The 23,529-nt window shown below is 50.0% G+C and overlaps 2 protein-coding genes and 1 long non-coding RNA gene across 5 annotated transcripts in view; 2 read left to right on the forward strand and 1 right to left on the reverse strand.

Moving 5' to 3' along the window:
• Positions 1-5,966, forward strand: part of PANK3 (pantothenate kinase 3) — a 32,146-nt gene extending 26,180 nt beyond the window's left edge. For 2 of the 3 annotated variants that reach the window (XM_030505173.1, XM_030505169.1), the window contains one exon: positions 5,815-5,966. In XM_030505173.1, the coding sequence (XP_030361033.1) occupies positions 5,815-5,910 (96 nt within the window). In that variant the 3' untranslated portion in view covers positions 5,911-5,966. The remainder of the gene's footprint in view (positions 1-5,814) is intronic. The other variant, XM_030505168.1, reaches the window with a different exon arrangement.
• LOC115616185 lies at positions 553-22,732 on the reverse strand. Its single transcript, XR_003994224.1, has 4 exons — positions 22,717-22,732; positions 16,812-16,817; positions 2,064-2,069; positions 553-626 (listed from the first exon to the last, which is right to left on the reverse strand). It is a non-coding gene; the product is annotated as an uncharacterized LOC115616185 (long non-coding RNA).
• LOC115616182 (rho GTPase-activating protein 7-like) overlaps positions 22,118-23,529 on the forward strand; it is a 47,690-nt gene continuing 46,278 nt past the window's right edge. Inside the window, exon 1 of the mRNA XM_030505160.1 lies at positions 22,118-23,095. Within this exon, the coding sequence (XP_030361020.1) occupies positions 22,987-23,095 (109 nt within the window). The 5' untranslated portion in view covers positions 22,118-22,986. The remainder of the gene's footprint in view (positions 23,096-23,529) is intronic.

A 23,529-nucleotide genomic window follows, 5' to 3' on the forward strand; every position in this document is an offset into this window, starting at 1 on the left:
GTTAAGACTATTGAACCAGCTGTATTTGAATTGGTATTGGGCTCAGAAATGCAAACCTCTAATTTAATAATCCTTGTCACTTCCCTCTTCCTAGAACTATAGATTAAAAATGAAGTTTGGCTTTTGTCCCAGAGTGACCCCCCTGTTCTAAAGGCATTTCTGTCCATCAAGAGGTGTTCAGTAAGTACATCTACCTTCTGCCGCTGCAGGCTGCAGCACAGGGGAGCAGTAGTGGTCACTGTGTGCACAGCACGTGCGAGGTACTGGCTGGTGGCCTGCCTGCTCCTGTGCCCGGTCTGCAGGAGCAGAGCGAGCACCGCTGCTGGGGGCTCAGCAGGACACTGCTCTGTGTCCTCACACAGGGTGAGGGAGAACTTCTGTGCAACCTGTAAGTATGTGGTTGAGAGACTGACTTGGCAACAGTGGCTCCTTGTAACCTTACAGGGGCAAATTGCCAGGAGCCTGCAGTAACTCTGCGACCGGCCAGGGCTCCTCTGTGGGGCTGGAAGCTGGATGCACAAAGGGAAGTGATGAGAGGAGCTCTGTTACAGGAGGGTCATAAGCACTTTCAGAAGAAGCAACATCAACTTCCTGTAGGTAAGAATTCCCAAGGACAAAACAAAGCTCTTCAGTTCCTGAAGGTGCTGTCCCAGGGAAGGACATACAGCTGTGCATATAGAAAGGAAGCCTGTGCACTGGGGAACATGCTTGAGTTGAGCAACTTGGCAGATTCCTCTGTGGTGTGCACGCTTTATCCTCACAGCCCTTTAGATCCTGGCTGAGCAGTGTTGACTGAGAGAAGCCTTTGGCCATGGTTTGTTGAAGCATTCTGCATTGTTTTTCTGTAGGTAATTATAAAGCAGATTTACATACCCTTTTTTTTCCCTAAAGCAGCTTACACATTGGGCAATGAGGAGGGGAAGTGTTTAGCAGAGTTTTGCATAATGAAAGCTAGAAGAGAGATCCAAAATGACAGTGTATTTCAAGCAGTTGGTGAAATGCATTCCATCAGCTGAGGGGGAAGAGTGTGAAGATTGGTAGCCAAACTCCAGACTCTGCAAGTCCTGAAAGGCAAAGGGCCTGCAGCCTGTGTGATATTGAAGCAGAGTAAGCACGTAAGAAATTACTTGTGAATTGAATCTTGAGTTGTTTCAGTGGTGCTTGTCACAGCCCTCTCAGTTCGGTTGTTCAGGTGATTTTCCATCTGTGCTCTTGTCCACCCTTTGTCACCAATTTGACGTCATCTCACAGTTAACTTGGAGCCAGAGGCCTTGCTAAAGTCAGGATAAACATCATCTGCTGCTCCTCCATTAGCTACAGAGCCAGTTATCACAGAGGTGCCACGTCCATCAGGTGGGATTTGCCCTTGGTAAAGTCATGCTGCTCTGTGTGCCTGGACATGTCTCAGTAAGACTGGCTCCGTATTCATCCTGTGCACTGGGGTGAGGCTGACCAGCCCGTAGTATCCCACATACACCTTCCTAAGAATGACTGTGGCATTTGCCTTTCTCCTGTCATTGAGAACCTACCTTGGTGGTCATGACCTGCCAGTGCTCAGTTCCGTCCTTGCTCTCAGACAAGAGCCTTGCCTGGTCCCATGGCATCAGATGTGCTCAGCCACCTCCAGTGCTAGCTGTTAACTCAGAACTGATGTCATCTGCAGTATTTGACTTTGTTTTCAGTTTATAGGCCCTTACTATGTGTCTGTTGTGATCATTTTATTATAGCTTATCACTTTGCTTGAATTCCCCAGCAAGTTCCTGCCAGAGGCCGTGTGTCCCTGAGAGCCAGCTCAGGACACCAGGAGCCATTCTGTGTTCTCATTTTGGGTAGGTATGCCTCTTCCCAGCACAATCCCCAGCAGTCCTGTCACCTGCCTGTCTGAAACTTTTCTTACTAGAAAGAACGTTTTGTTCAGCATCTCAGTGCTGATACACTGGAAAAGTGTTAACATATTCTAGGGGAGTTGAGAGGCTTTGCTGAGTTCTGTGTTTCATTTTCATGGAGCTACATTTCACTTAAGGAACGCTCTGCAATGGATGAATCTGATTTAAAATCTTAACCAAGATCTACAGGTTTATGGCTGGTTATTAGCCTGGAGATAAGCCTGCAGGCTGTGAGTAATAGAGTGTTCTGAGGGGGCTGTACTGAATGTATGAAAGGTTGCGAGCCTTTCACAGCTCAGATGTGTCCAGAAATGCAAATTATCAAGTTGTCCCTGGTGTCATCTATTCATGCACTTTTTATATCCCAGGCTTTGGTCCGGTTTGCTGTCTGTGTGAAGTTACTGACATCATTGGATAGTCAACAATGCAACTTCCCAGGAAATGTGTAGGATGTAGAAGGGCTTACATCAGTAATTTAAAACTGGGAGGAAAAGGCATTACTGCTTAAGGAGAACTTTTCAGGTCACCATTGGAGAGCTGCACGCAGGGCATGGGAAATGTGAATTGCTGTTCTGGAGCCAGCTCTAGGCTGGGGCTGACAACACAGACCTGCTCATGGATGCTCTGTTCCTACTTTCTACTGAGGACGTCGCTGTTACTCATTTGTCCCCTGGTTAAGCAGAGACTCTGGTAAAGGATTTACCTTCCATAGAAAGGCACATTGCTGAGCTAATGATGTGCTCGAACACCCCACGAGTTCTGACTGGAAAGAACAAAGGAGGGAAAGCCACAACCCAAGGAAAAAAAATGAAGTCACAAGAATCACAGAATGGTTGGGGTTGGAAGGGCCCTCTGGAGATCATCCAGTCCAACCCCTGCCAAGGCAGGGCCACCCAGAGCAGCTCACACAGGAACGTGTCCGGGAGGGTTTGGGATGTCTCCAGAGAGGGAGACTCCACAACCCCCCTGGGCAGCCTGTGCCCGGGCTCTGACCCCCACAATGTAAAGAAGTTCTTCCTCATGTTGAGGTGAAACTTGTGTTTTAGTTCATGGCCATTGCTCCTCATCCTGTCGCTGGGCACCACTGGAAAGTGTCTGACACCATCCTCCTGGCACCCGCCTTTGAGATACTGATCTGCAGTGATGGGATCCCCTCTCAGTCTGCTCTTCTCTAGACTAACCAGGCCCAGCTCCCACAATATCTCCTTATGAGATGCTCCAGGCCCCCGAGCATCCTTGTGGCCTCCACTGGACCCTCTCCAGTAGCTCCTTGTCTGTCTTGTGCTGAGGAGCCCAGAACCGGACACAGTGCTCCAGATTTAGCCTCACCAGGGTTGAGTAGAGGGGGAAGAATCACCTCCCTTGACCTGCTGCCATACTCCTCCTAATGCACCCCAGGACACTCTTGTCCCTCCTGGCTCAAGGGTACACTGCCAGCTCACAGTCAGCTTATCATCCAGCAATAGCAGATGGTCAGTAAGACTCCGTACTCTCTAAGTTGGTACCAGGGGAATTGCAAGTGTTCAACATCTAATAACCTGGTCTCTTTTCTGGCCATTGAATGTATTTATTTTAAATTTGCAATTGATTAATCTTTCAGTTTGGGGTATTTAATGACAGACAGGTTTAGGAGAGCCACTATTCACCATCCTCTGGAAACCAGTCTGCTTGACATTACCCGCCTGCCCTCCCAGATCTGTTCTCTCATGAATGGCTGGAGGTTCTGCACTGGGCTGAGGCTTAGCATCAGTTTCTGATCTGCTGGGAAAGGTGATAATTTCAATATCATGAGACCTTTTGCATATAAACTTATACCTGAGCTCAGTTCAGAAGCCTTCCAGCCTTTCTAGCCCTCGTTTGCTTGAGGTGTGGAGCTAGCAGTGGAGGCTGTAGTTCTTTCACCTCTTCTCAGTTAATCCAGTACTAGCTCTGAGTTAACATCCCAGCTCTCTCTGGCATTTTATGGGTATTTATTTGTCAGCTCAAACTGAGACTTACACGAAACGCTGAATGAAAACACTTCAGTCCTGCAGTTTTCATGTCCTTTCAGGATTGGGGTTTGATTCTGCTACCACAGGAAACCTGTCAACATGGAGAAGGATGGAGCGAAAAAAAACTTCAGTCAAATAGACATTAAATTCTGCTATGGGCCAGTTTTAAAATGCCAATTCCAGCTTCCACCAGGAATTATTGTAGGTTTTATAAGCACCTTTCACACCAAACGCTGCCACTCTGTGTTCTGATGGGGCGAGAACGGGACCTCTGGGGTCTCATAATAGGCGTGATTTCAAGTTCTCCATTTTCAGCTGCTTTTCTCCCTTGTACTGGGCCCGTGCTCAGGGAAGGGAGCAGAGTGTTGCCATACAAACAGCTCCGCTGCCAGACCCAGAGAGGAGCTGTAGGCAAACATTGCACTATGCAGAAGGCTTCCTTAGCACACAGGTACAGTTACAAAACACTCTACAGCATGTTCCAGCCTGGGCAATTGCTGTAGTATTCATTTGAAGCTGTTTGGTGACAGTTTGCTAGCTGTGGCTGCCCTTCAGCTCTGCTTTCATTTCTTCTGCATCAACCAACAAACCCCAAATTAACCTTCACACAGAAATAACAGCTCATTTTCCACCCGTGGCTCCAGAGGCGCTGCCTCCATGTGGTGACTTCCCCTCCTACAGCTGGATTCAACTGATCAGGGTGGGTGGGAGTCCTCCCCTTGCCTGTAGCCCATGGCAGTGACACTAGGTGCTTGCTCCGTGTGGTTTTGTGTCACATAATGTGGCCCTTAGGGACATGGTTTAGTGGTGGCCTTGGCAGTGCTGGGGGAATGGTTGGACTGGATGATCTTAAAGGTCTGGAAGATCTCAGGTCTTTTCCAACCTAAGTGATCCTATGATTCTATGTTTTCCTTTAACTTGTTCAGCTCTTGTGAAATCTGGAAGTAAAGGCTCTTCTGTTGAGTTTTCCCTGTATTCTCAGTGTGTATTTCCCAGTTTTCCAGAATTGTCAGCAGTTTGGATGGGGAAGAAAAGTTTCTGAATCTCCACTCCCAAAAAAGACTTTTTTCTAACTTTCTGCTGTTAGAGATGGATCTCAGCTCAGACTGTGATGTGCTGCTGCTGTGGCAGTGGATGCGATGTGGCAGCGTGTTCTTACATACGTGAATGCAATCTCCTGACTTGCTTTGATACAAGCAGAGCAGTGATTCTGGACTTGGACATCTTTTCTGTATAGGGAGGACCAAAACCGAGCCCTGGATCCCAGGTGTGGCCTGGCAAGTGCTGAGTGGGACAGTGACATCTTGATCTCTGCTGGTGATGCTCTTGTTGATGTAACCCGGCACCCTGTTGGCTGCAGCTGCACACACTGTTCACTCACCTTGAGCTTGTGTGCCCCAGGATCCCCAGGTCCCTTTCCACAGAGCTGCTCCCTGCCAGCAGATCCAAGCCTGTGCTGCCCTCCTGGATTGTGTTTTCCCAGGTGCCAAGATCTTACACTTGTCCTTGTTGAACTTCATACAGTTCTTGTCAGCCCACTCTTCAGGTCATCCTGCAGGGTGGCTCTCCCTTCTGAAGTGCCCACTCCCCCACTCAGGTTGGTTCCGTTGGCAAACTTCATCAGGGTACATTTGATCCCATCACCCAGATCACTTACGGAGACATTGAGCAGCGTTGGGCCCCATGCTGATGCCTGGGGGACCCCACTGGTGACCCCAGCTGAAGGAGCTGTTCACCACCACCACTGGGCGCAACCGGCCAGCCAGCTCCCCACCACTGCACAGACCCCTCAGGACCATTACATGTCCATTTCTCTGTGTTCTAGGGAACAGCTGAGCTTAGACCTAAGGTCATTTTCAAATGTATTTCCTAAGTTTTGTTGAGCTTTGTTTCAACCAGCCTATATGGTTCTTTGGGACACTCCTTCCATCTGGGAGCATTCCCATGGACAGTGGGGTTTGGGCGTCACTGGGATGTGCACCCACCACAGGCGAGGGCATGGGAGTGCTGTGCTGGCCCCAGAGAACTTCTAATCACAGGGAGAGCAGCAACAGTCGCCAGCAGCACGCGGCCACTAATGATCCTGTTGATGAGCAGCATCTGAAACCTGAAGTGGCTTGAAGAAATGTGTTTAATACCTCTTGAGCAGCCTGCTGCTGCAGGACATGTAAGCGAGCGTGGTGTGTGGAGCTGCTCATGATCCTGCTGTCAGCACATTCCACACGATGCGAGTGCAAACCAGCGGGGCAGCTCTGGAGGACAGCATGAGCCTTTGCTTCCTGGAGGGTGAAACGCTGGCACAGAGATCACTTTTCCTGAGCAGATCCAGTGTTGAAGGTGAAGTTAGGGTTTGTACTTTGTTGACTCTCATGTTTGGGACATGCAGTTTAACATAACAAACATGTTACAATGTGATTTGACGGCATAATAAGGCTTCTGGTCACTCTGGGCAATATTTGCTTAACACATCGCTGGTTTCTCGTCACTTTAGTTACTGGTTTGTAGGATTTGGAACAGCTTTTTCCAAATCAGAAGGTGTCAACAAGATCCTAAAAGCAATGTCACACTTGAGAGCCTCCTGCCCAGCCACTGCAGCTCCTGCTGACAGGAAGTGTTGCTGGAGGAAAGAAATTCCAGCACTTTGAGAGAGACTTAACAGCTCTTTCTACAGCCTCCGAACAAGACATGTTGAAATAACACTTGTCACTTAAATGTTTATTTGAAATAACACTCCAGTTTATAGTATCATTCATGATTTTATCCAAGTGCCTGCGTTCTCTGCAGAAACACCAGACTGCTGTCCTGCCCACACATACAACAACAGTATTTTACTCCAAGGAGTATCCTTTTCAGGCTCTAAAAACGTTGTCAGCTCTTCATTCTCTGTCTCCAGAGACATGGTGATCCCCTGGAGCTGCCAGTTTTTAGCCTGGTGTAGGCTTATAAATCTATCATTCTGAGACTGTGAAAACTAAAGCACAATATTGTCCTAGAATTTCCTGGGAAACTGAGAGCATCTTATTTAAAACATGTATCAAAGAAATCCTTTCTTCAGCTCTGGAGCCTGCTTTCCCTGTTCCCTGGCTATGGATAACCTTGGGGTAAACTGCTGGAAAACATGCCTTCAGTTTTTAAACATTATTTTCCAATCCCTATGTTTTAAGCAGGGTGTTTGGTGGTGTTTGTCGCGCGGCCGCTCATCACCCGTCCGCCTGCAGCGCTGCGGGTGTGTGTCCTGTGAGCACCACGTCTCAGTGTCTGATGCAGGTCTGTAGGTGCTCCTGGGAGCCTGCAGAGGCTGGTGCCTGCAGTGCTGCACTCTGCAGCCTGGCTGCAGCAGCGCACACAGCGCGGTGCTCCTCAGGCCCAGCAGCATCAGCTCAGAGCTGGGGCTCAGAGCTTGTCACAGCATCCGCAGCAGTGACTGCAGAGCCGGCTGCAGCCGAGCCTGGCGTGGGCTCACAGGGGCTCCAGCCGGTCCAGGCAAGGCTAAATAAACACCCTTTGATGCCCATGTGCTGTTTCTGTCACATGGAACTGAATTGCATGTGCCAATAACAGTACTTGCAAGCCTGATGTGACGTGTGTAAACAGGCCAGATTTGCAGAGGGAGGTGTTGCAGATGTGCAACCCTGGGCAATATGTCCCACTCCTCTCCACAAACCTGGCCCTTGGGAGGCATGAAGCTGCTCAAACAAGTTTTCTGTAATGATTTAGGCTTCATAAAATCTTCCTTAAACCTCTGAATGTTTTCAGCAAAACCTGCTGTTGGGCCTTTTAAGTCATCTCTTGTCACCTCCAGCCCTGGTGCTGTTCTGGAAGCAGGCCTGTGTTCCCTCACTGTAACAGCGCCCTGGCTGTAGCTAATTCCTTTCCTTCTAGGGCAGCAGCTCCTGGGTTTCGCCTTCGCGCACATCCAGTGGTTCTGGTTAACACCCGGTTAATGCTTGGTGGCGGCAGTGAAGGAAATGCTTCCAGCTGGTGCTTACATTTGAATGTTTGCACTAGCGTGTTCCCACCAGGCTGAACAGCAGAATCCTGAGTTCAGTGCACTCTCGCTGCTTGATGTTTTCATCGTTTAAGGCTTGAAACCACTTGGAAATGCTTAAAATAGCGTGAAAACCCCTGCGCTGGCACAGGCTCCCAGACGCGTTGGGAGGCTGCTGGGCTCCTGGTGTAGCAGTTTCATATGTTCCACAGAGCAACTACGGTAAAGCAGAATTTTAAATAACCAAACCTATACGACAGATTATCATTTAAAATGAAATCCACAAGTTAAGGGTGGCAGAATAACAAGTTGATTGAAAAGTAAGAATTGATGAGCACCGAGCTGTCCATCATGAGACTACCCTGGCTTCAATGGACTCCGTTACAGGAGCTCCATTGATTTCCACAGTTTTCCACAAGGTATTAAAGGCAATTTTGGTTGTACAAACTACAAATAACTACACCATTTCCAAGTTCCGTATATTGGGAATGTAGCGTGTAACAAACCTTTCTGGGTGAAGGAAGAAGGGAGTGAGGAGAAGGCTTATGGGAAGCAGGTGAGTGTTTGCTCTGTTGGCAGCTCAGCTGTGGGAGCAACAGCTCATCCTGGTGCAGGGAGATGAGCCTCTGTCTTTGCCAAACCTTTAGCAGTTTGACAAAGGCCTTTGGCAGGTCTTTTCACACGGACGGGCTGAGCCCGCTCCTCATTTTAGCAGCTCTGGCCCTGGCCCTTTTCAGGACTCTGATTGTCCAGCCATGAATGCTCCAGGCTATGTGCTCCCTGGGGTTAAGCTAATGCAGGTCTGCCCTTTCCCTGCTGGGAGACATCTTGTCCGTGCAGAGGTACCAGACCTGGGAGGGTTGTGGCTGCTGTGGTTGGTGGCTTGGTTCTCGCTCATTGCTCCCTGAAGGTCTCTTGCCTTTGCCAGCAGGGAAGCATGTGTTTTCTTTAGAAGAAATGGGGATGTTAGCCTGTGTGTGACCATTTGCCTGTTTCTGCCCTACCTGTGACTCTGACATTAGGTCCTACAGCTCTCCACAGGCTCTCTGCTGCTGCCTGCCATGCCATCTGCTATGGCATGCAGGTGACAGCGTGTCCTGGCTTGTGTTTTTGAAAGCAATGAATCCAAAATAGAAGACACTGACCTGAGCAATCGGGGGGGTGCAGCACCCCAGCCTCCTCGCACTGCTGGAGGGTCTGTCTGGAGGGTGGTAAGTACCAGTGTCAGCAAAATCCAGTATCACCAGTGACCGTGAGACAGCTGGTGCTGGGCTGAGCGGGGTCACCCCAATGTGCTCTTTGTTCCTGCCTTGCACAATTAATCCTAAAACCTTGGTTGAACACTCCTCTTGAGGAGGAGAGAAGTGATCACCATGTTTGTAACAGAGCAATATGACTGGGGGTGAGGAATACAGGCTGCTTTTATCACCAGGGTATTTGTAATTAATGTTAAGGATGACAGAGTTTGCTCTCTGCTTCGATCGCGAACATTAACTAGGGAGGTTTGATCTAGTTATTACCTCCTTCTGCCAGGGAAGCCTCTCCCTGGGCATGGTCAGTTTTAGCTGTTGGACTGGAGATGGGAAGGAAATCTCTTACATTGGCTGAAATGGCTGACTTTTGCACATAAGATAAAAACCAACATCCCTCTTACTCCAGAGTGTCAGCTCACTTTGGTGGCAATGCCCAGCCCTGAGCTTAATGCCTGCCCACTGCAGACAGGCACAGGACTCTTCTTGGCTCATCAAATGCTGTAAGAGCCCTTTGGCTAGACGAGAAGCCACTTGTCTTCAAACTGTGATTTTTATTTAACTGTGAATAAATACCCCTCTGTGCTGGCGAGTAATGCTGTTTCCTTGGGCAACAGAATGAGGCAAGTTTAGCTGTTAAGTCATTAATTATCTTTTTTTAACAGCATGCACATGCTCACACACCCCTCAAATATTTCTGAGAGAGTGGCAGCATCCAAACACATCGTCACCAGCTGCAGCCAGCTCAGGCTAAAACATCACCCCACAGCCTTATTTGGATGCAGATGAAATCCAGATGCACAAACAGAAGAGTTCTGTACAGGGGAGGTGCTGAATGGTGCATAAAACCAGTTGTATCTTGGCCTTTCATACTATGGACAGATTCAGATTACTTTTGCAGCAACTCCAATGACTGGTTGTTGGGGGTGTTTTTGTTCCAATATGTTGTTTTACCATTCTGGACCACTTAAAAATGCTAACATTTCCTAAACACATCTGCTGAGTGAGGATGTTTGCTCCATCTCGAAATGGCTTGGTATTTAGGGAAATGCTTTGGCCCTTGCAAGAGTCCCAAGGCGGAGATGTGAATGTGAGAAGCTTCTAGGAATGTGGAGCGAATTTGCTGCTTTTGCCTAGCCACAGCTTTATTTTTAGCATGCCTCATGTTCCAGGGTCACGTCTGGGAAACAACAGGAGGTTCTTTAGAGCAGCCTGACTCTTCATTCTGGATTTCTTTGGTTTTATGAAAGATTTCCTTCTTTCCAGCTGCAGGTGACTGCCCCAGACTTTTTAGGCATCAGGTTAGAAATGAATCAAAGCAAAAGGAGCCTGAGCAGTATGCCAGGAGCATGCCAGCGCTGCTGGGCTTGCTTAGAGGCACCAAACCTGAAGGTCGCTCTGCTCTCTCGGCAGGACTGCTGCTGTCCCCACACAGGAAGGTGTCAGACCAGTACAGGAGACACGAAGCAGAACACAGCCCTTGGTGCAGGTGGCGGAGGGGCTGCAGGGCCACGGTTCATGGCACGTAGGGGTCTGGGAGCAAAGCTGCAGTGGGGAGGAGGCATGTCGGTGATGCCCGGTGTTCCTCTGATGCCTTGTTCCAGCACGTTTGAAACCCACATGACCTTTTCTCAGCAGCAGAAAGAAAACTACGCTTCTCTGGGATGAGGCTTGACGCCGAGCTCTGCAGGTGGCACAAAATGCATTTAACAGCTTTTTACTATTAAAAAGCTCTGGATTTGGTTGGAGGCATTGCCAGCATAACTGCAGTGGGAGGTGACATGACATGTATCAAGCAAACCGAAATGAGCATCACTTTGTCAGTTTGCTATCTCTGTCCCACTGTCTGCAATGCTTTTCCCTCCTCTGAGCAGCAGCCGTGTTAAGCTGTGTGGCCCGGTGGCAGGAGCTCTGCTTTGCCCTCACAGGGCTCAGGGGGTCTCTATGTTGCCACAGCTCACAGGCACCAGGATGGAAACCAGCCTCTTGCATGAGTTGCAGTGAGTGTGTGCCATCACTTTTTAGGCAGCTGCTTACGCTGGTTTTAAACCTAAATGCCTTCACCATGTGAAGTGTTACCTTTGTGGAAGGGTATCCTGAATGCAGCCAGGGACATATCTGCAAGCCATCCTGCACAGGGTGAGTGGCTGCTCCAAGCCTTTCCCTGGCAGGGAGGAGTGGGGAATGGCAGCTTGTGTGGCCCTGATACCCCTGCAATTACTAGCTGGGATTGCATTTGTCCAAACCGAAAACACTTGTTGAAATGGGAGCATACACATAGTGCTTTCTCTGCATCATGACTCCTACTCCGAGCACCTTAGAAATACAGGCCAAAAGATCAGCTGGGAATGTAAGTTTGTACCTAACGCATTACTTGTGGCTCAGAACTACCCAGTCTGCTCTGCAGCTCTGAGGAGGGGATGCTTCATGCAGCATTTCACAGCCTCAGAACAGTCCCCGTGCTTCTCATCAGCTGTGTCTCCAGTCCTCACGTTTCCTTCAGCTGGGGAACATTAATTAAGTTGTCTTAATCAGAATGCAGGCTTGCAACATCAATCTGCAACATAAGGAATCAGCTCTAAAGACTCCCAGGGTGCTCTCAGCCCTCCCCTGGCTGCAGTTCTGTACTCAGTGAGGAGCATCCAGCTGTGGGGCTGGGTGATTTATCAGCTGAGGTGTCAGTGAGGAGTGTGCTGGAGCAGCCTGGTAAGTGCTGCCGTGTGCTGAACTCATGTCAGCAAACACCACTGGAAGGCGTTCCTGTGAGATGTCAGACCCAAACCTGCTGCCAAAATTGGAAGTGGTGGATGAGGTACGTGACACCAGCAGGCATTCATTACCACCTTCAGTTCAAGCTATGTCCCCATTAATTCCTTTTCTTTTCCAGGATGGATTTTGCCAAGGACTTTCATTGGTGCTGAGCTACATGTCAGGTATGTGGTTTTGTACATACACAGCAGCTTCCATTGCAAAGCTATTTCATTCTCATGTCCGAAATGGAGAGGAAACATAAATTTAGTGTTTGGATGTGCCTCCACTTCTTTTAGCTCTTGTAAGAACACACTTCTGTGGGCCCTATTTCCAGGCATGTAAGTAAATGGGTATGTGGCAGAGGATTTTTGTGTGTCCCTGTTGCTGCATAGAGAGTGGATAGCACAGAAGTGCCTTTGGAGCGGGGTTTTTTCTGAGGACAGCTTTCAGGTGACTGATTAATCTGTGTCCTGGAGACCTTTCCTGTTTGAATGCACAAAACCTTTGCTTAGGTTAATCATAGAATCCCAGACTGGTTTGGGTTAGAAGGGACCTTAAGACCATCCAGCTCCAACCCCCTGCCACGGGCAGGGACACCTTCCACTAGAGCAGGTTGCTCCAAGCCCCTGTGTCCAACCTGGCCTTGAACACTGCCAGGGATGGGGCAGCCACAGCTTCCCTGGGCACCCTGTGCCAGCGCCTCACCACCCTCACAGGGAAGAGATTCTTCCTTATATTCAACATGAATCTCCTCTGTTTCAGTTTGAACCCATCACCCCTTGTCCTATTGCTACAGTCCCTGGTGAAGGTCCCTCTCCTGCATCCTTGTAGCCCCCTTCAGCTACTGGAAGCTGCTCTGAGGTCTCCATGCAGCTTCTCTTCTCCAGGCTGAACAGCCTGTCTTTGTACGGGAGGTGCTCCAGTCCCTGATGATCCTCGTGGCCTCCTCTGCACTTGTCCAACAGCTCCATGTCCTTCTTAGGCTGGGGACACCAGAACTGCACACAGTGCTGCAAGTGGGGTCTCACGAGAGCAGAGTAGAGGGGCAGGATCACCTCCTTCGGCCTGCTGGTCACGCTCCTTTTGATGCAGCCCAGCACACGGGTGGTTTCTGGGCTCAAGCACACACTGAAGCCGGGCCACGTTCAGTTTCTTGCCAACCAGCACCCCCAAGTCCTTCTCTTCAGGCTGCTCTGAATCGTTTCTCTGCCCAACCTGTAGCTGTGCCTGGGATTGCCCCGACCCAGGCTGGGGCAATAATCCCCAGAACACAGCAGAAACATCCTACTCCACTTCTAGATTGGGCTGCTCTATTCAAAATAAATTAACATCAAAAATCCAAGCCCATCCCCTACAATAAGTGCATACTAGTGTAGGAGATGGCAGGCCACCACACAGAAAGCATGAGTTAGGAAGCTCAGAGAGGCGGGGGAAGCCGTTACACAGATGGTTAATGCTGCGCAGTGGGAATGTGAAGATGCCGCTCTTCCAGAGCCGCAGAGCCTCACTCCTTATTTATGACCCTGTGGAGCAGGGAACGGCTGTGTTTATTGTGAGAGCAGAGCCTCGGGACTGGGTGTGCTCCGGAGGCTGCTGCCCTGGGCGCTGCTCCCCGCGCCTGCCGGAGGGGTGTTCATGAGCCGCCTGAAGACTTCTCCTGTGCAGAAACGTCTCCAGGCCAGCTTAGGCGGCAGAAGCTGGGGAGTGGGTTTGCTGTGGCCCTGATGTGCTGCGGTTCCTCCCCAGGAGGCTGGGTCTGTGCGGGTGAGGATGGAGGTGCTGGGGAAGCCCCGGCTGAGGCGATGCCTCAGTGACCACCCCAGGGGCTCCGCCAGCAAGGCCTGGGATGGCTTCTGGAAGAGCGCGAGAGAAAAGCGCCTCACAGGTCAGTCCAGGGACACATCTGATCCTGTACTGGTGGGAAACGAGTGCCTGGGCCTTGAGCAAGGAATGAACATACCTCTGCTTGTTTGTGTGCCTGTTTTAATGCTGCTGCACCGGGAGTCGTGACGGTGTATTGCGCCAGAGCACTTGTCCTTGCCCTTGCTTTTGTCACTTGTGGGACTGAGCGGGTGTTCTGAACTGACGGTTTGCATATAAAGCTGTGAACGTTCAGATTTAGCTAGAGTTTGATTTAGAAATCAAACGATTTAGCTTGATTTAGCTCTCAATAGTTCTATTTTTTCTTTGGATGGAGTTTTGCAGACATTTTCAAATAGGAAGATGTTGGCTGTGCAAGGACCAGCAGTCTCTTCTCAAGGCACACATGTCATTTTTAAGCTGTATGACTACAAGCAGTTGTGTGGACAAGCCTAGAAATAAGCCTGAGAGAGTAAACAAAGGAATATTCCCTTGGATGCCAGCTTGTAGTTAATGATACATAAAGAACTCAGGACAATACAGCAAAAAACTCACGTTCTGAGAAACTAGCTGTGAGTGCACAGACTAACACGCTGCTGGCCTGTTGCCTGGTGAGGGAAGTGCGAGTGTTGCATGGCAGGATGAAATCACTGCTTATGAAACGCATGCTAAGTAAAACCTCCTTCCAGAACAGCGAGGTGGCTGGAAGGACCTTTGGGGACTTTAAGTCTGGTGTATTGTGGTAAAAATACATATGCTCAGTGAGGAATAGCAGGTAGGTGAATACAAAGAGCTTCTTGATTGGTTTCAGACCTGGCAGATTTTCAGAGTAAAGTCAATACAGAAGTTTTGGGTAAACCCAGGAATGGTGGAGCTAAAACTTCTGAGAGCATCTCTGAGTGTGCAAAGCACTGCTGTGTCCTGTTGACAGCTCTTTGCAGGCAGCCTGGCTCTGGAAGGCAGTGGTGAGGTTGTTTTTAAGTTGAACTCCAAAGTTTTTAGTGGACAGGGGGTAAAAAAATCCCAAACCATTGCTCAGCTTTTGCCTGCACTGACAGCAGTAGGAGCCAATTTGATGTAAGGCCAAGTAGGGAACTCCTATTCCGGTTCATATTTTCTTCCTGTTGCTGTTATGCTCTTGGGTGATGCTGATGTTCAAAAGGACTGTAAAGAACAACGTGGGCAAAAATAAGAGAGTAGGTAGTGTGTTGTAGCTTGGCTAAAACACATGAAATCTCCAAGTTGATGCTTTTGGTCTGGAACATGTGTCCGTCAGAGCAATGCAGGTTAAGGACTGACACCTAAAGGGGGTGTAGAGGAGTAGGTGATTCTGAGCCTGGGGCTGGCGTGAAAGCAGAGCAAAGCTCTGGCCAGACTCATTCTGCTGGTGTCCACAACAAATATTACTGGCTCTGGTAACATTACTGGTAACAGCCATGAGGCTAAACCAAAGCCTGGGTCAAGACCCAGGGAGCTTAAGAAAGGTCAGCTTTTGACTTCAGATCTGAGCTTCCCAACTGTTCTGTATATCTGCACAAAATCTGCTGCTGCTTCAATCATGCCATGATGAGTCTAGATCAAGAGCTAAACGTTGTCACCCCAAGGTCCCTGGATTTGCACCATTTCACGCCTGCTGGAGCTGGTTGGATGCAGAGGCAGAGGATGGGCTGTATGTGCAAGGGGAGCTGTGCTGCAGCCCTGCTTGACCAGTGCTGCCAGGTTTGGTGCCAAGCATCACCCGGGAATACGCGTGGTTCCAGCCCCGAGAGGCTTGGCTGGTGCCTGTGCTTTGCAGCAAGGTTTCTGGTATTCGGCATAGTGAAATCTTATGGAAAGAGCTACTTACAACTGCTGGACGAAAATATACACACGATGTTTTCTTTGGCTGGAACCGAGAACTTCTTGATCTTGACGGATGCAAATGCCTGGCAGAAACCCTTGGAACTAGTTTGCTTCTCTGGCTAAATACAAATTTTTACCCTCAAGTTGTCTTGTTTTTAAAAACAACCAAATAAATAACCCCACCAGAGTGCTCTTAGTGACCTTAAAAATGGCTTGTCTTGAAAAAGTTAAAAAATCAAAATAACAAAATTAGATCGGTTCAGGATGGTGTCTCGGATCTGAGAACCTGACCCCACCTTAGGGTGCTCCAGTTTTCCCATTTCATTTCTTAACATCAGCATCTCCAGTGTTTCCTTGGTGTTTCTTGAAGTGTAGTGGGTATCTATAAGTGAAAGCATAGCTGAAAGCTCTTAAGAATGACTGCCCCAAAGCCCATTTCCTAAAGGTTTCTTTTCTTCTACCTGATGTGGGGAAATCTGGGGCTGGTGTGGTTTGTATCATGTGGGATTTTGGGTGGCTGCTGCTCAGGGAATTGGCCCAAGCTGTAAGGGTCAGATTTGGGCCCCTCTTCATTTTTTGGTGCTTTATGTGACTTTGAACCCACATGGTTTTTCAGGAAGCCTTTCTAGGATGTCAAACATACCCTGTCTGCCCACCCATCACAAGTGTTCTCCTCTCAGGCTGCGTGTTACCAAGCGCAGATGTGTACAGAGCAGACCCTCATACAGCCAGTGCCAAGCAGGGGGTGCCGGGTTTGGGGCTGCATTGGGACCCTGCACCACATAGGACAGACGCGAACATTGGGCTTGCAGATGGGATGTTATTCCCCCCCGCAGGCATGTGGTCCCTGTCCTCAACAGGGAGCTGGCAGCATCCCAGACAGGCCAAGAGTAATAAATGTTCTAGTGGCTGAAAATGGCTTTCTAGAGTTTTGTTTTGAAGAAGCTCAGTGGCTGAGCAGAGCTCTTTCCACCCGTGGCTTACATTCATCTTGTAGAAACAGATTTTGTAGCTATTTCCCCCAGCAACCCACCAATCTCTTGCCAACAAGACTTCTCTCCTTCTAGCCCTGAGACAGGGATCAAAATAAGTCAAAGCTGCAACCACCAACCTGAGGGATTTCTTTTCTCCCCTGAGCCTACAGGCACTTCACTCTTTCTAAGCAGACCTTTCAGAGGTGCCAAGGGGCTTGACTGTTATTGCAAACATCCCTGTTCCCCTTTCAAAATGAAGCAAGTTATACTTTGGCCTAAGGCTGTATTTCAGTTTGCAAGTTTATTGATGCTACAAGGCATGATACACCCCTCCCTTAGGATGGAGCAAAGAGGCTGTCAGATTAACTGGGGACTTTCAGTGGAGGAACAGGACATCGGGAATTGTATTTGTGTGTGAGATATATGATTTGGAGGTCTCCAGGGTCCTCAAACTGCTTTGAAAATCCTCACTTTAATTTGTATGGGCTGGTCACGGCCCTGGCATAAGAACACCAAGGTGTTTGAGCTGGACTGAACGGTGGCACCAAACCCATAGTTGTGGAGTCACCACACCAGACTGGCATTGCAGTCCACTGGAACTGGTGAGGGTTTATCATGTGTAGATACAAGATATGTGTTGGTCAGCAGGAATGTTGAGTGTGAGTGTTACTGAGGAGCAGAAGGAACAGAAATTCTGTTGGGTGGATGGTCTGTTTCTTCTGTAAAACAATAGCCAGAACTTACATTATAAGTCTCCCAGATGAGATGAATAAGGCTCAGCATGCTCAGGAATCCTTTCGAAGTGCTCATTGTTCAGGCATTTGCTCAGGAAGGTTTGTGTTATCCCTCTGCCCTCAGTGTTGGAAAACACAAGCTCCCACTTCTGGTGCAGGAGCATATCACAAAGATCAGACTTCAGGACCACAGTTTATTGCAGTTCTGGGTTTCCTAGAAAAAAAGTTTTAAATTAGTAGCCCTGTTATTAATTGGAAAACATATTCAAGCACAACCTCAAGAGAAATGGCATCTCAAAGTATTTGTACTTTAGAAAAGAACACTTCAAAAATAGAAACTCTTTCAGTAGTTTCCTATGAAAAAGTGCATCCTTTTGGTTGAGTTCAGCCTACCCCTTCCCAGAGTGACACAGTTGAGGTGGTACTTAGAAACCCAGGCTACGGCTATCTTAAAACCCTGTAGAGATCATCTCTCTCTCCAACCTTTGGACTTTTGTCAGTCTGGACCTCTGATTTTTAGGGTGTTTTAATTATATTGAGCCTTTTACAAAGCTGTTCCCTCCTGCTGTTTCACGTGCCCCATAACCACAGGCTTTGTCTTGAGGGCTGTGCTGGTACATGTGCTGCTGTTGGTGATAGCAGTTAGAGTTGAGGTTTTTGTAGATATTAAATATGATTTGCTATTTGTCAGAGAAGGAAAAAGTATTTTTAATATAATGTGTTTGCTAGACTTACATTACAGAAAGATGGGGGAGAATTAGGCATGAGAAACTCCTTGCTGTGTCAAAGTAATTCTCCAAAGTCTAACTGTATTGTTTTCTGTACAATAACAAAAGGCAGTATAACTTACTGTGACTGAGTTCAATCATGTCTGAGATGTTATTAGTTCTTCTACGTAATGGTGTTAAAACCAAAGGTAACATCAAGAAAGCAACAGTCTTCAGTAGAGCAAAAGATACATTTTCTTCTGTCTAATATTATTGCATCTGATCTGTTCTAAAATCAATGTTGCGATAAGGCCTTCCAAAGAAGAAATTAGGCAACTCTTCAGTGCTCGTGTGTTTCTGAGTCAATGCAGAGGAAAAGAAGAAGATAAAGCCCCACGAATGGTATCAGACCTGCTCCTGGCTGGTTTCCGGGCTGGGAGCTGTGCCAGCCCTTCCCAGCCCTGCATCCAGCAGCATCCCGCAGGCTTGGGGCTCAGGGCGTTACAGCAGCATGGCCATGGGGATCCTTCAGCAGGATGCCAAGCACTGAGTGACAGCTCATCCAGAGCCAGGTCTGATCCTGGGCCCCTGCGGTGCACCTTGAGGCCTGGGCTGCGTTTGGAAAGGGAAGAGACTCCTGCAGCGAGCTGCGCTTCAGCCATTTGTTTCTATTTTGGGACATAATATAAACCACACCAAAAGCTTTGAGGGGAGACAGGCCAGAGGCTTTTGAAACAACCTGCTGTGTGCCAGGCCGAGTGCTGCATAGCAGGAAGGGCTGGGCAGTAAAGCTCTAGCAGCGAGGCCGGGGCTGGCTGCTTGCCTTTTCCCGGGATGGCAGGGTGTGCTCTGTGCCAGGGTCTCCCAGGCAGCTCCCCTGAGACTGCGGGAGCAGAGGGACCAAGACACCGTCTGCAGCACTGGAAGGAGAGGGGGTCCAGGCTCTCCCCTTGCCTCTCCTCCCTGCTCTGTCCAGGTTCTTATCCAGGGCACCGGTTGCCTCGACAACTGTTTTGCAGTGTTGTCACACGCACCCAGGGAACAGCAGTCCCTCCCGTTGTGCCCGGAGACCAGCGGAGCTGTACTGATCCTCACAAAACAAAGCATGCCATGGCCTGTGCTGCATCTCTGCCGGTGCCTGGGGGTTAGCGCTGGATGGAGCGAGGGCTCCTGCCAGTCCACACCTCCCTTTCCTCCAGTGGTACCTGGCCCAGGTCCCTGGCCAACGCAGCCAGACACGCTTGTTCCCCTGCCCCTGCTGCCTCCGCACAGCTCGCCTGCAGCACTGAATGCACCAGCTCCTCCCTGGGGTGCAACAGCTCCAGATGTGGGGAGATCCCCCATGGGCATCGCTAGGGTTGCTTCATCTTCAAGGGAGGTCACTGAAGGCTTTACATTTGCCTTGTACCCTGGTGCTGCCTCTTCCTGCCGTGTCTGCACAGACCTGGGTGGGAGCAGTGGTTTTTGCTGCACCAGCAGCTCTGTTGGCAGCAGTGCACGTTGTGGAACCCCCGTGTGAAGCCCTGGGCATGTCTGGTGAGACCTGGCTGGGCTGGAGGTGCTCAGAGTGCTGCAGGAGACAGCCATCCATACCCAAGAGTGTACAAGGCTGCCCCCTGCTCACCCAGGTCACTGCCTCCTCTCCCAGCAGCACTGTCCTGCTGAAGCTGTTCCTGGGCTCCTGCTGAGCAGGGCAGAGCTCAGCTGTGGGTGCTGAGCAAGCAGAGCAATGTCCCCCCCAGGCTGAGCCTGCGCTGCCCCTCCTCACCTCAGCATAGCACCAACCACACCGGCCTGCCCAGCTCTCCCTGAAAGAGCATTTGGCTCTGTAGGGGATGAGATTTCCCCACCTTTCTAGTTTTGCAGTCACCACCAGAGACTTGTGTTGGCTCAAGCCTTCTAAGACATCCTTTCCCTGCCTCGTACATATTGGCCACCCATAGCCTGGCTCTGCTGGGCTTGTGTCTGAGCACACAGCTTGCCTGAGCCATGCTTTGAGATGGAACATCTTGTGTTGACTCATTGTGACTTGGGTGACCTTCCAGAACAGACAGATGCATGCGAGTTATGCTGGGCTGTGAGAAAGCAGCAAGGACATGTTTTCCCTAAATATAAGGACAGAGACGTGGTTAGTATTTTCCTACCCTGCACCAGATGCCAGAGCTCTAACACGGCTGCTTCCTGCTTGCCCTGGGCTGTATAAAGAAGAACAGTGATGGTGACTGAGCTGAGCCTCCTCCTGGCTGAGAGCACAGCAGGTCTGTTGTGTACCTGCCTGGAAGCCTGGAGCACCCTTCATTCACCTTAAGGAGAGGTTCGGACTCTGAGCCAGGGGCAGCAGGGAAGCGTGATGAACATCAGCCCCATCCCTGGTGACATGGGACTGAAGTGGCATTTAGGGAAGAATCCATAATGTCGATCCCAAAACCTGCTAACTGGAGCAAACCTCGCCAGCTTGTAAGTGTTGGAAAAAGGGCAAACGTCATTGACTGGTGTTACAGCGTGAGCTTCAGGGCATTCATACTGAACCAGAGGCATCTACCTGGTGTCCTCTGGAATGATCTGCACAGAAAGGGGAAGACGATGCCCTGCTCTGCTTATGACAGGATGGCCAAAACACTTACGTGACTTGTGCACACGAATTCCAGGTGACCTCAGCTTGGAGCTGAAGAAGGCTGGTCACTTTTCTGACAACTATTGCCACTGCTCCTGGGCTGCCATGCTTAACCCAAGTATCGCAGTTCAAGACAGACACTGGCAAGGTGGATAATGCTCTCACTGGGGAGACCATGTAAAAGATCCAGCCACCAGACCCCTGCAGTTTCTTCTTGCCTCGTGGTCTCCAGCGATGTTGAAGGGGAGCAGCAGGAGCCTGTGGTACCCCCATGCTGCTGCTCCTGCAGAGCCTGGTCTCCAGCAGTGTTGAAGGGGAGCAGCAGGAGCCTGTGGTACCCCCATGCTGCTGCTCCTGCAGAGCCGAGTCCCCAGCAAGGGGAGGCTCGGAAAGAGAAAAGCTTATTAAAGGAAGGGCAAGATGTTCTCCTGGTGCTCATTCTGGTTTGCTTTCCTTCTTTAATGCCAGCACCTACCCTGGAAAACCACCTCCACGTTGCTACCCAGATGGCTTTTGGCTGACCACTGGCTGCACTGCTCGTGCTGGCTCATGTGCTGCTCTGGCTTTGTAAACAGGCTAAAAATATCATGGGGCTGCTCCTCGGGGAGCTCAGCGGGGCTGGGGAGGCAGCCGGGGCCAGCAGTGTCACACGGGGCACAGAGCCGTCCCTCCAGCCCTGCAGCAGCGGGGCTGGCTGAGCCCCGGCTGGGGGTCTGGGGACAGCTCTGCTCAGGGAGTGCTGGTCATGCGGGAGATGTGGCCCAGGGAGCCCCGGGGCTGTGTGCTCCTCTTGTGAAGAGTAATGACTCTTGTCTGCATCACTGCAGGCACTGGGTTCAGGGTGCAGGTACCAGTGTCCTGCAGAGTGCTGCCTGCCCCAGGCAGGGCCACCCCCGGCACCCAGGGGTTAACTGTCTTCTGGGACCTTCTCTGAAGGGTGCCCTGGGCGAGGCCTGTGTCTCCATTTCCTCTGATTTCTGGAGTCAGAAGACATTACTCTTTCAGACATCCTTTTTCAGAAGCAAGTGAAAGCTAGTTCTGTTCTCATCACACCAGTGTGCCTTGTATGTGGCTGTCCTAACCACTCCTGGTCACGGTAACCAGGACCTGAGTGTGGATGTCTCCCTCTGCAAATGCTACAGGAGCGTGTTCCAAGTAGGAACCTCACAAGGAGTTGTTTCAGTTTGCTATATATGTCTGGCAGTCACGAGGACCTGGAACATTTTGGGATTTTCCTTCATTAGTGCTTAACCTTGTTATCTGGTGTGAGACTGTGGCACAGAGGTAACCAGTACTGAGTGCCGGTGCCCTGCCAGGCAGCTGCTGTGTGCAGGGAGCAGCTGGAAATGGAGGCCAGGAGCAGCTCTGGTCTCCTGGCAATGACATGGTGAGATCTGCTGGACACACCGTCTGGCTTCTCCATCTCTCCATTGCCATGGCAGGTTGACATGTCCCCAGGGTGAGCTGTGGCAGCGGGAGCAGGGCTGGCTGCTCGCCCAGGGCCTGTGTGAGCTGCCTGGTGCTGGACAGTTCAGTCTCAAAGAAAGAGGGAACAGGTCCAAAACTGAACAAATGCATGTCATGGGCAATAAACACATTAAAGCTCAAATATGCTACTGGCATCCTCTGGTCTCTACCCTCCTGAAAGCCCAAGGGAAGCCCAAACCAGCCAGCACCCAGGTGGATTGTGTGGTGATGGGTGCTACTTGCAGCCCATCTTGTTGGGAGCCTGCTGCCCGTGTACAACCATGCTCCCTCTACGGACCATTCACTGTGAAGCAAGGTCAAACCATGCTCAGCTGCCTCCTGATCAGCCAGAATGAATGTGATAGAGAGGTGGGTTTAAAGAAAATTACCTCTGCTGGGTAAGAGTTTCAATGCAAAAACACTAGTTTTAGCAGGCTTTTCCCATTGCCTCTGGCCAAACTAGAGCTGTGTCAGGGGTGGTGTCTGCGTTATAGTGCTGGGCAGCGTGCTCTGCACTGAGCTCATGCAGCTGGGCCGTGCTCCAGTTATCAAGGATTTCTCAATGTCAGAACCAGTGTTTTAAGCACCTTTGCATGTTTCATTCGGCTCCATCCTCATTTAAACTAAATGTACCCTACATTTATGTCCTAACAGATTCCTTGCTGGTGCCCATGCCACCCACACCTTTGGCACTGTCACACTCAATCCCTGTTGTGAACTCCGTTGTAGATGCTGATGTGAGATGGCAGCCGAAGGGGCTGCTGCTGAATACCAAGGGAAAGAGAAAGGAAACTGCATGTCAGAGCCCCGCCAAGATGCGTGGAGCGGCTGGAAGGAGCTGTGACCCAGCTGCTCTTTCCCAGAGAGGATTCTCCACCCCATCCTGGGTGGGATCTCAGCGGTCCTGCTTAAAGCTGAGCAGATGGGCTTGGAGTTCAGTTGCCCCGGGCAGGACTTCCTGGCTTGCAGGGACACGGGAATAGCTTCTGCACAGGACAGTGGCACGCTGCAGTTCACCCTCCCCATGGAAGGTAGGAGGAGGTTTATTTTTTTGCCTTGATTATTCTATTTCCTTAATGTTATTACCAGAAAATGAGGCATGAGCTGTTTTGGGAGAAGGAACAGCAAAAGGTGTGGCAGTTCCCACATGAGATGTGCTGCTTCTGTTTGGACTTGTTTAGACAAAAAACAGGAAGTTTTACAGTGATTTTGTTTGGGATTTAGAGAAAAAAATGTAGTTGTTAGAAATGTTGAAATCTGATGCTTTAGCATGTGTCACACACAGGGCATTGAATCAGCAAAGCCTGATCTGTGAAGGGATGTGAGGTTTCCGTGCTCGGCAGAGGTTTCTCCTCTAGATGGTAGCAGGTACCTATGGCAGGCTCCAGCCCCCCGCTCTCCACAGCCACTGGGGTTCCCTGGGACGGGAAGGAGTCCTTTGGGGGTATACGTGGGTGCATGAAGA

The sequence above is a fragment of the Strigops habroptila genome, chromosome 12 (assembly GCF_004027225.2).
Source record: "Strigops habroptila isolate Jane chromosome 12, bStrHab1.2.pri, whole genome shotgun sequence".
Classification (NCBI taxonomy): domain Eukaryota; kingdom Metazoa; phylum Chordata; class Aves; order Psittaciformes; family Psittacidae; genus Strigops; species Strigops habroptila.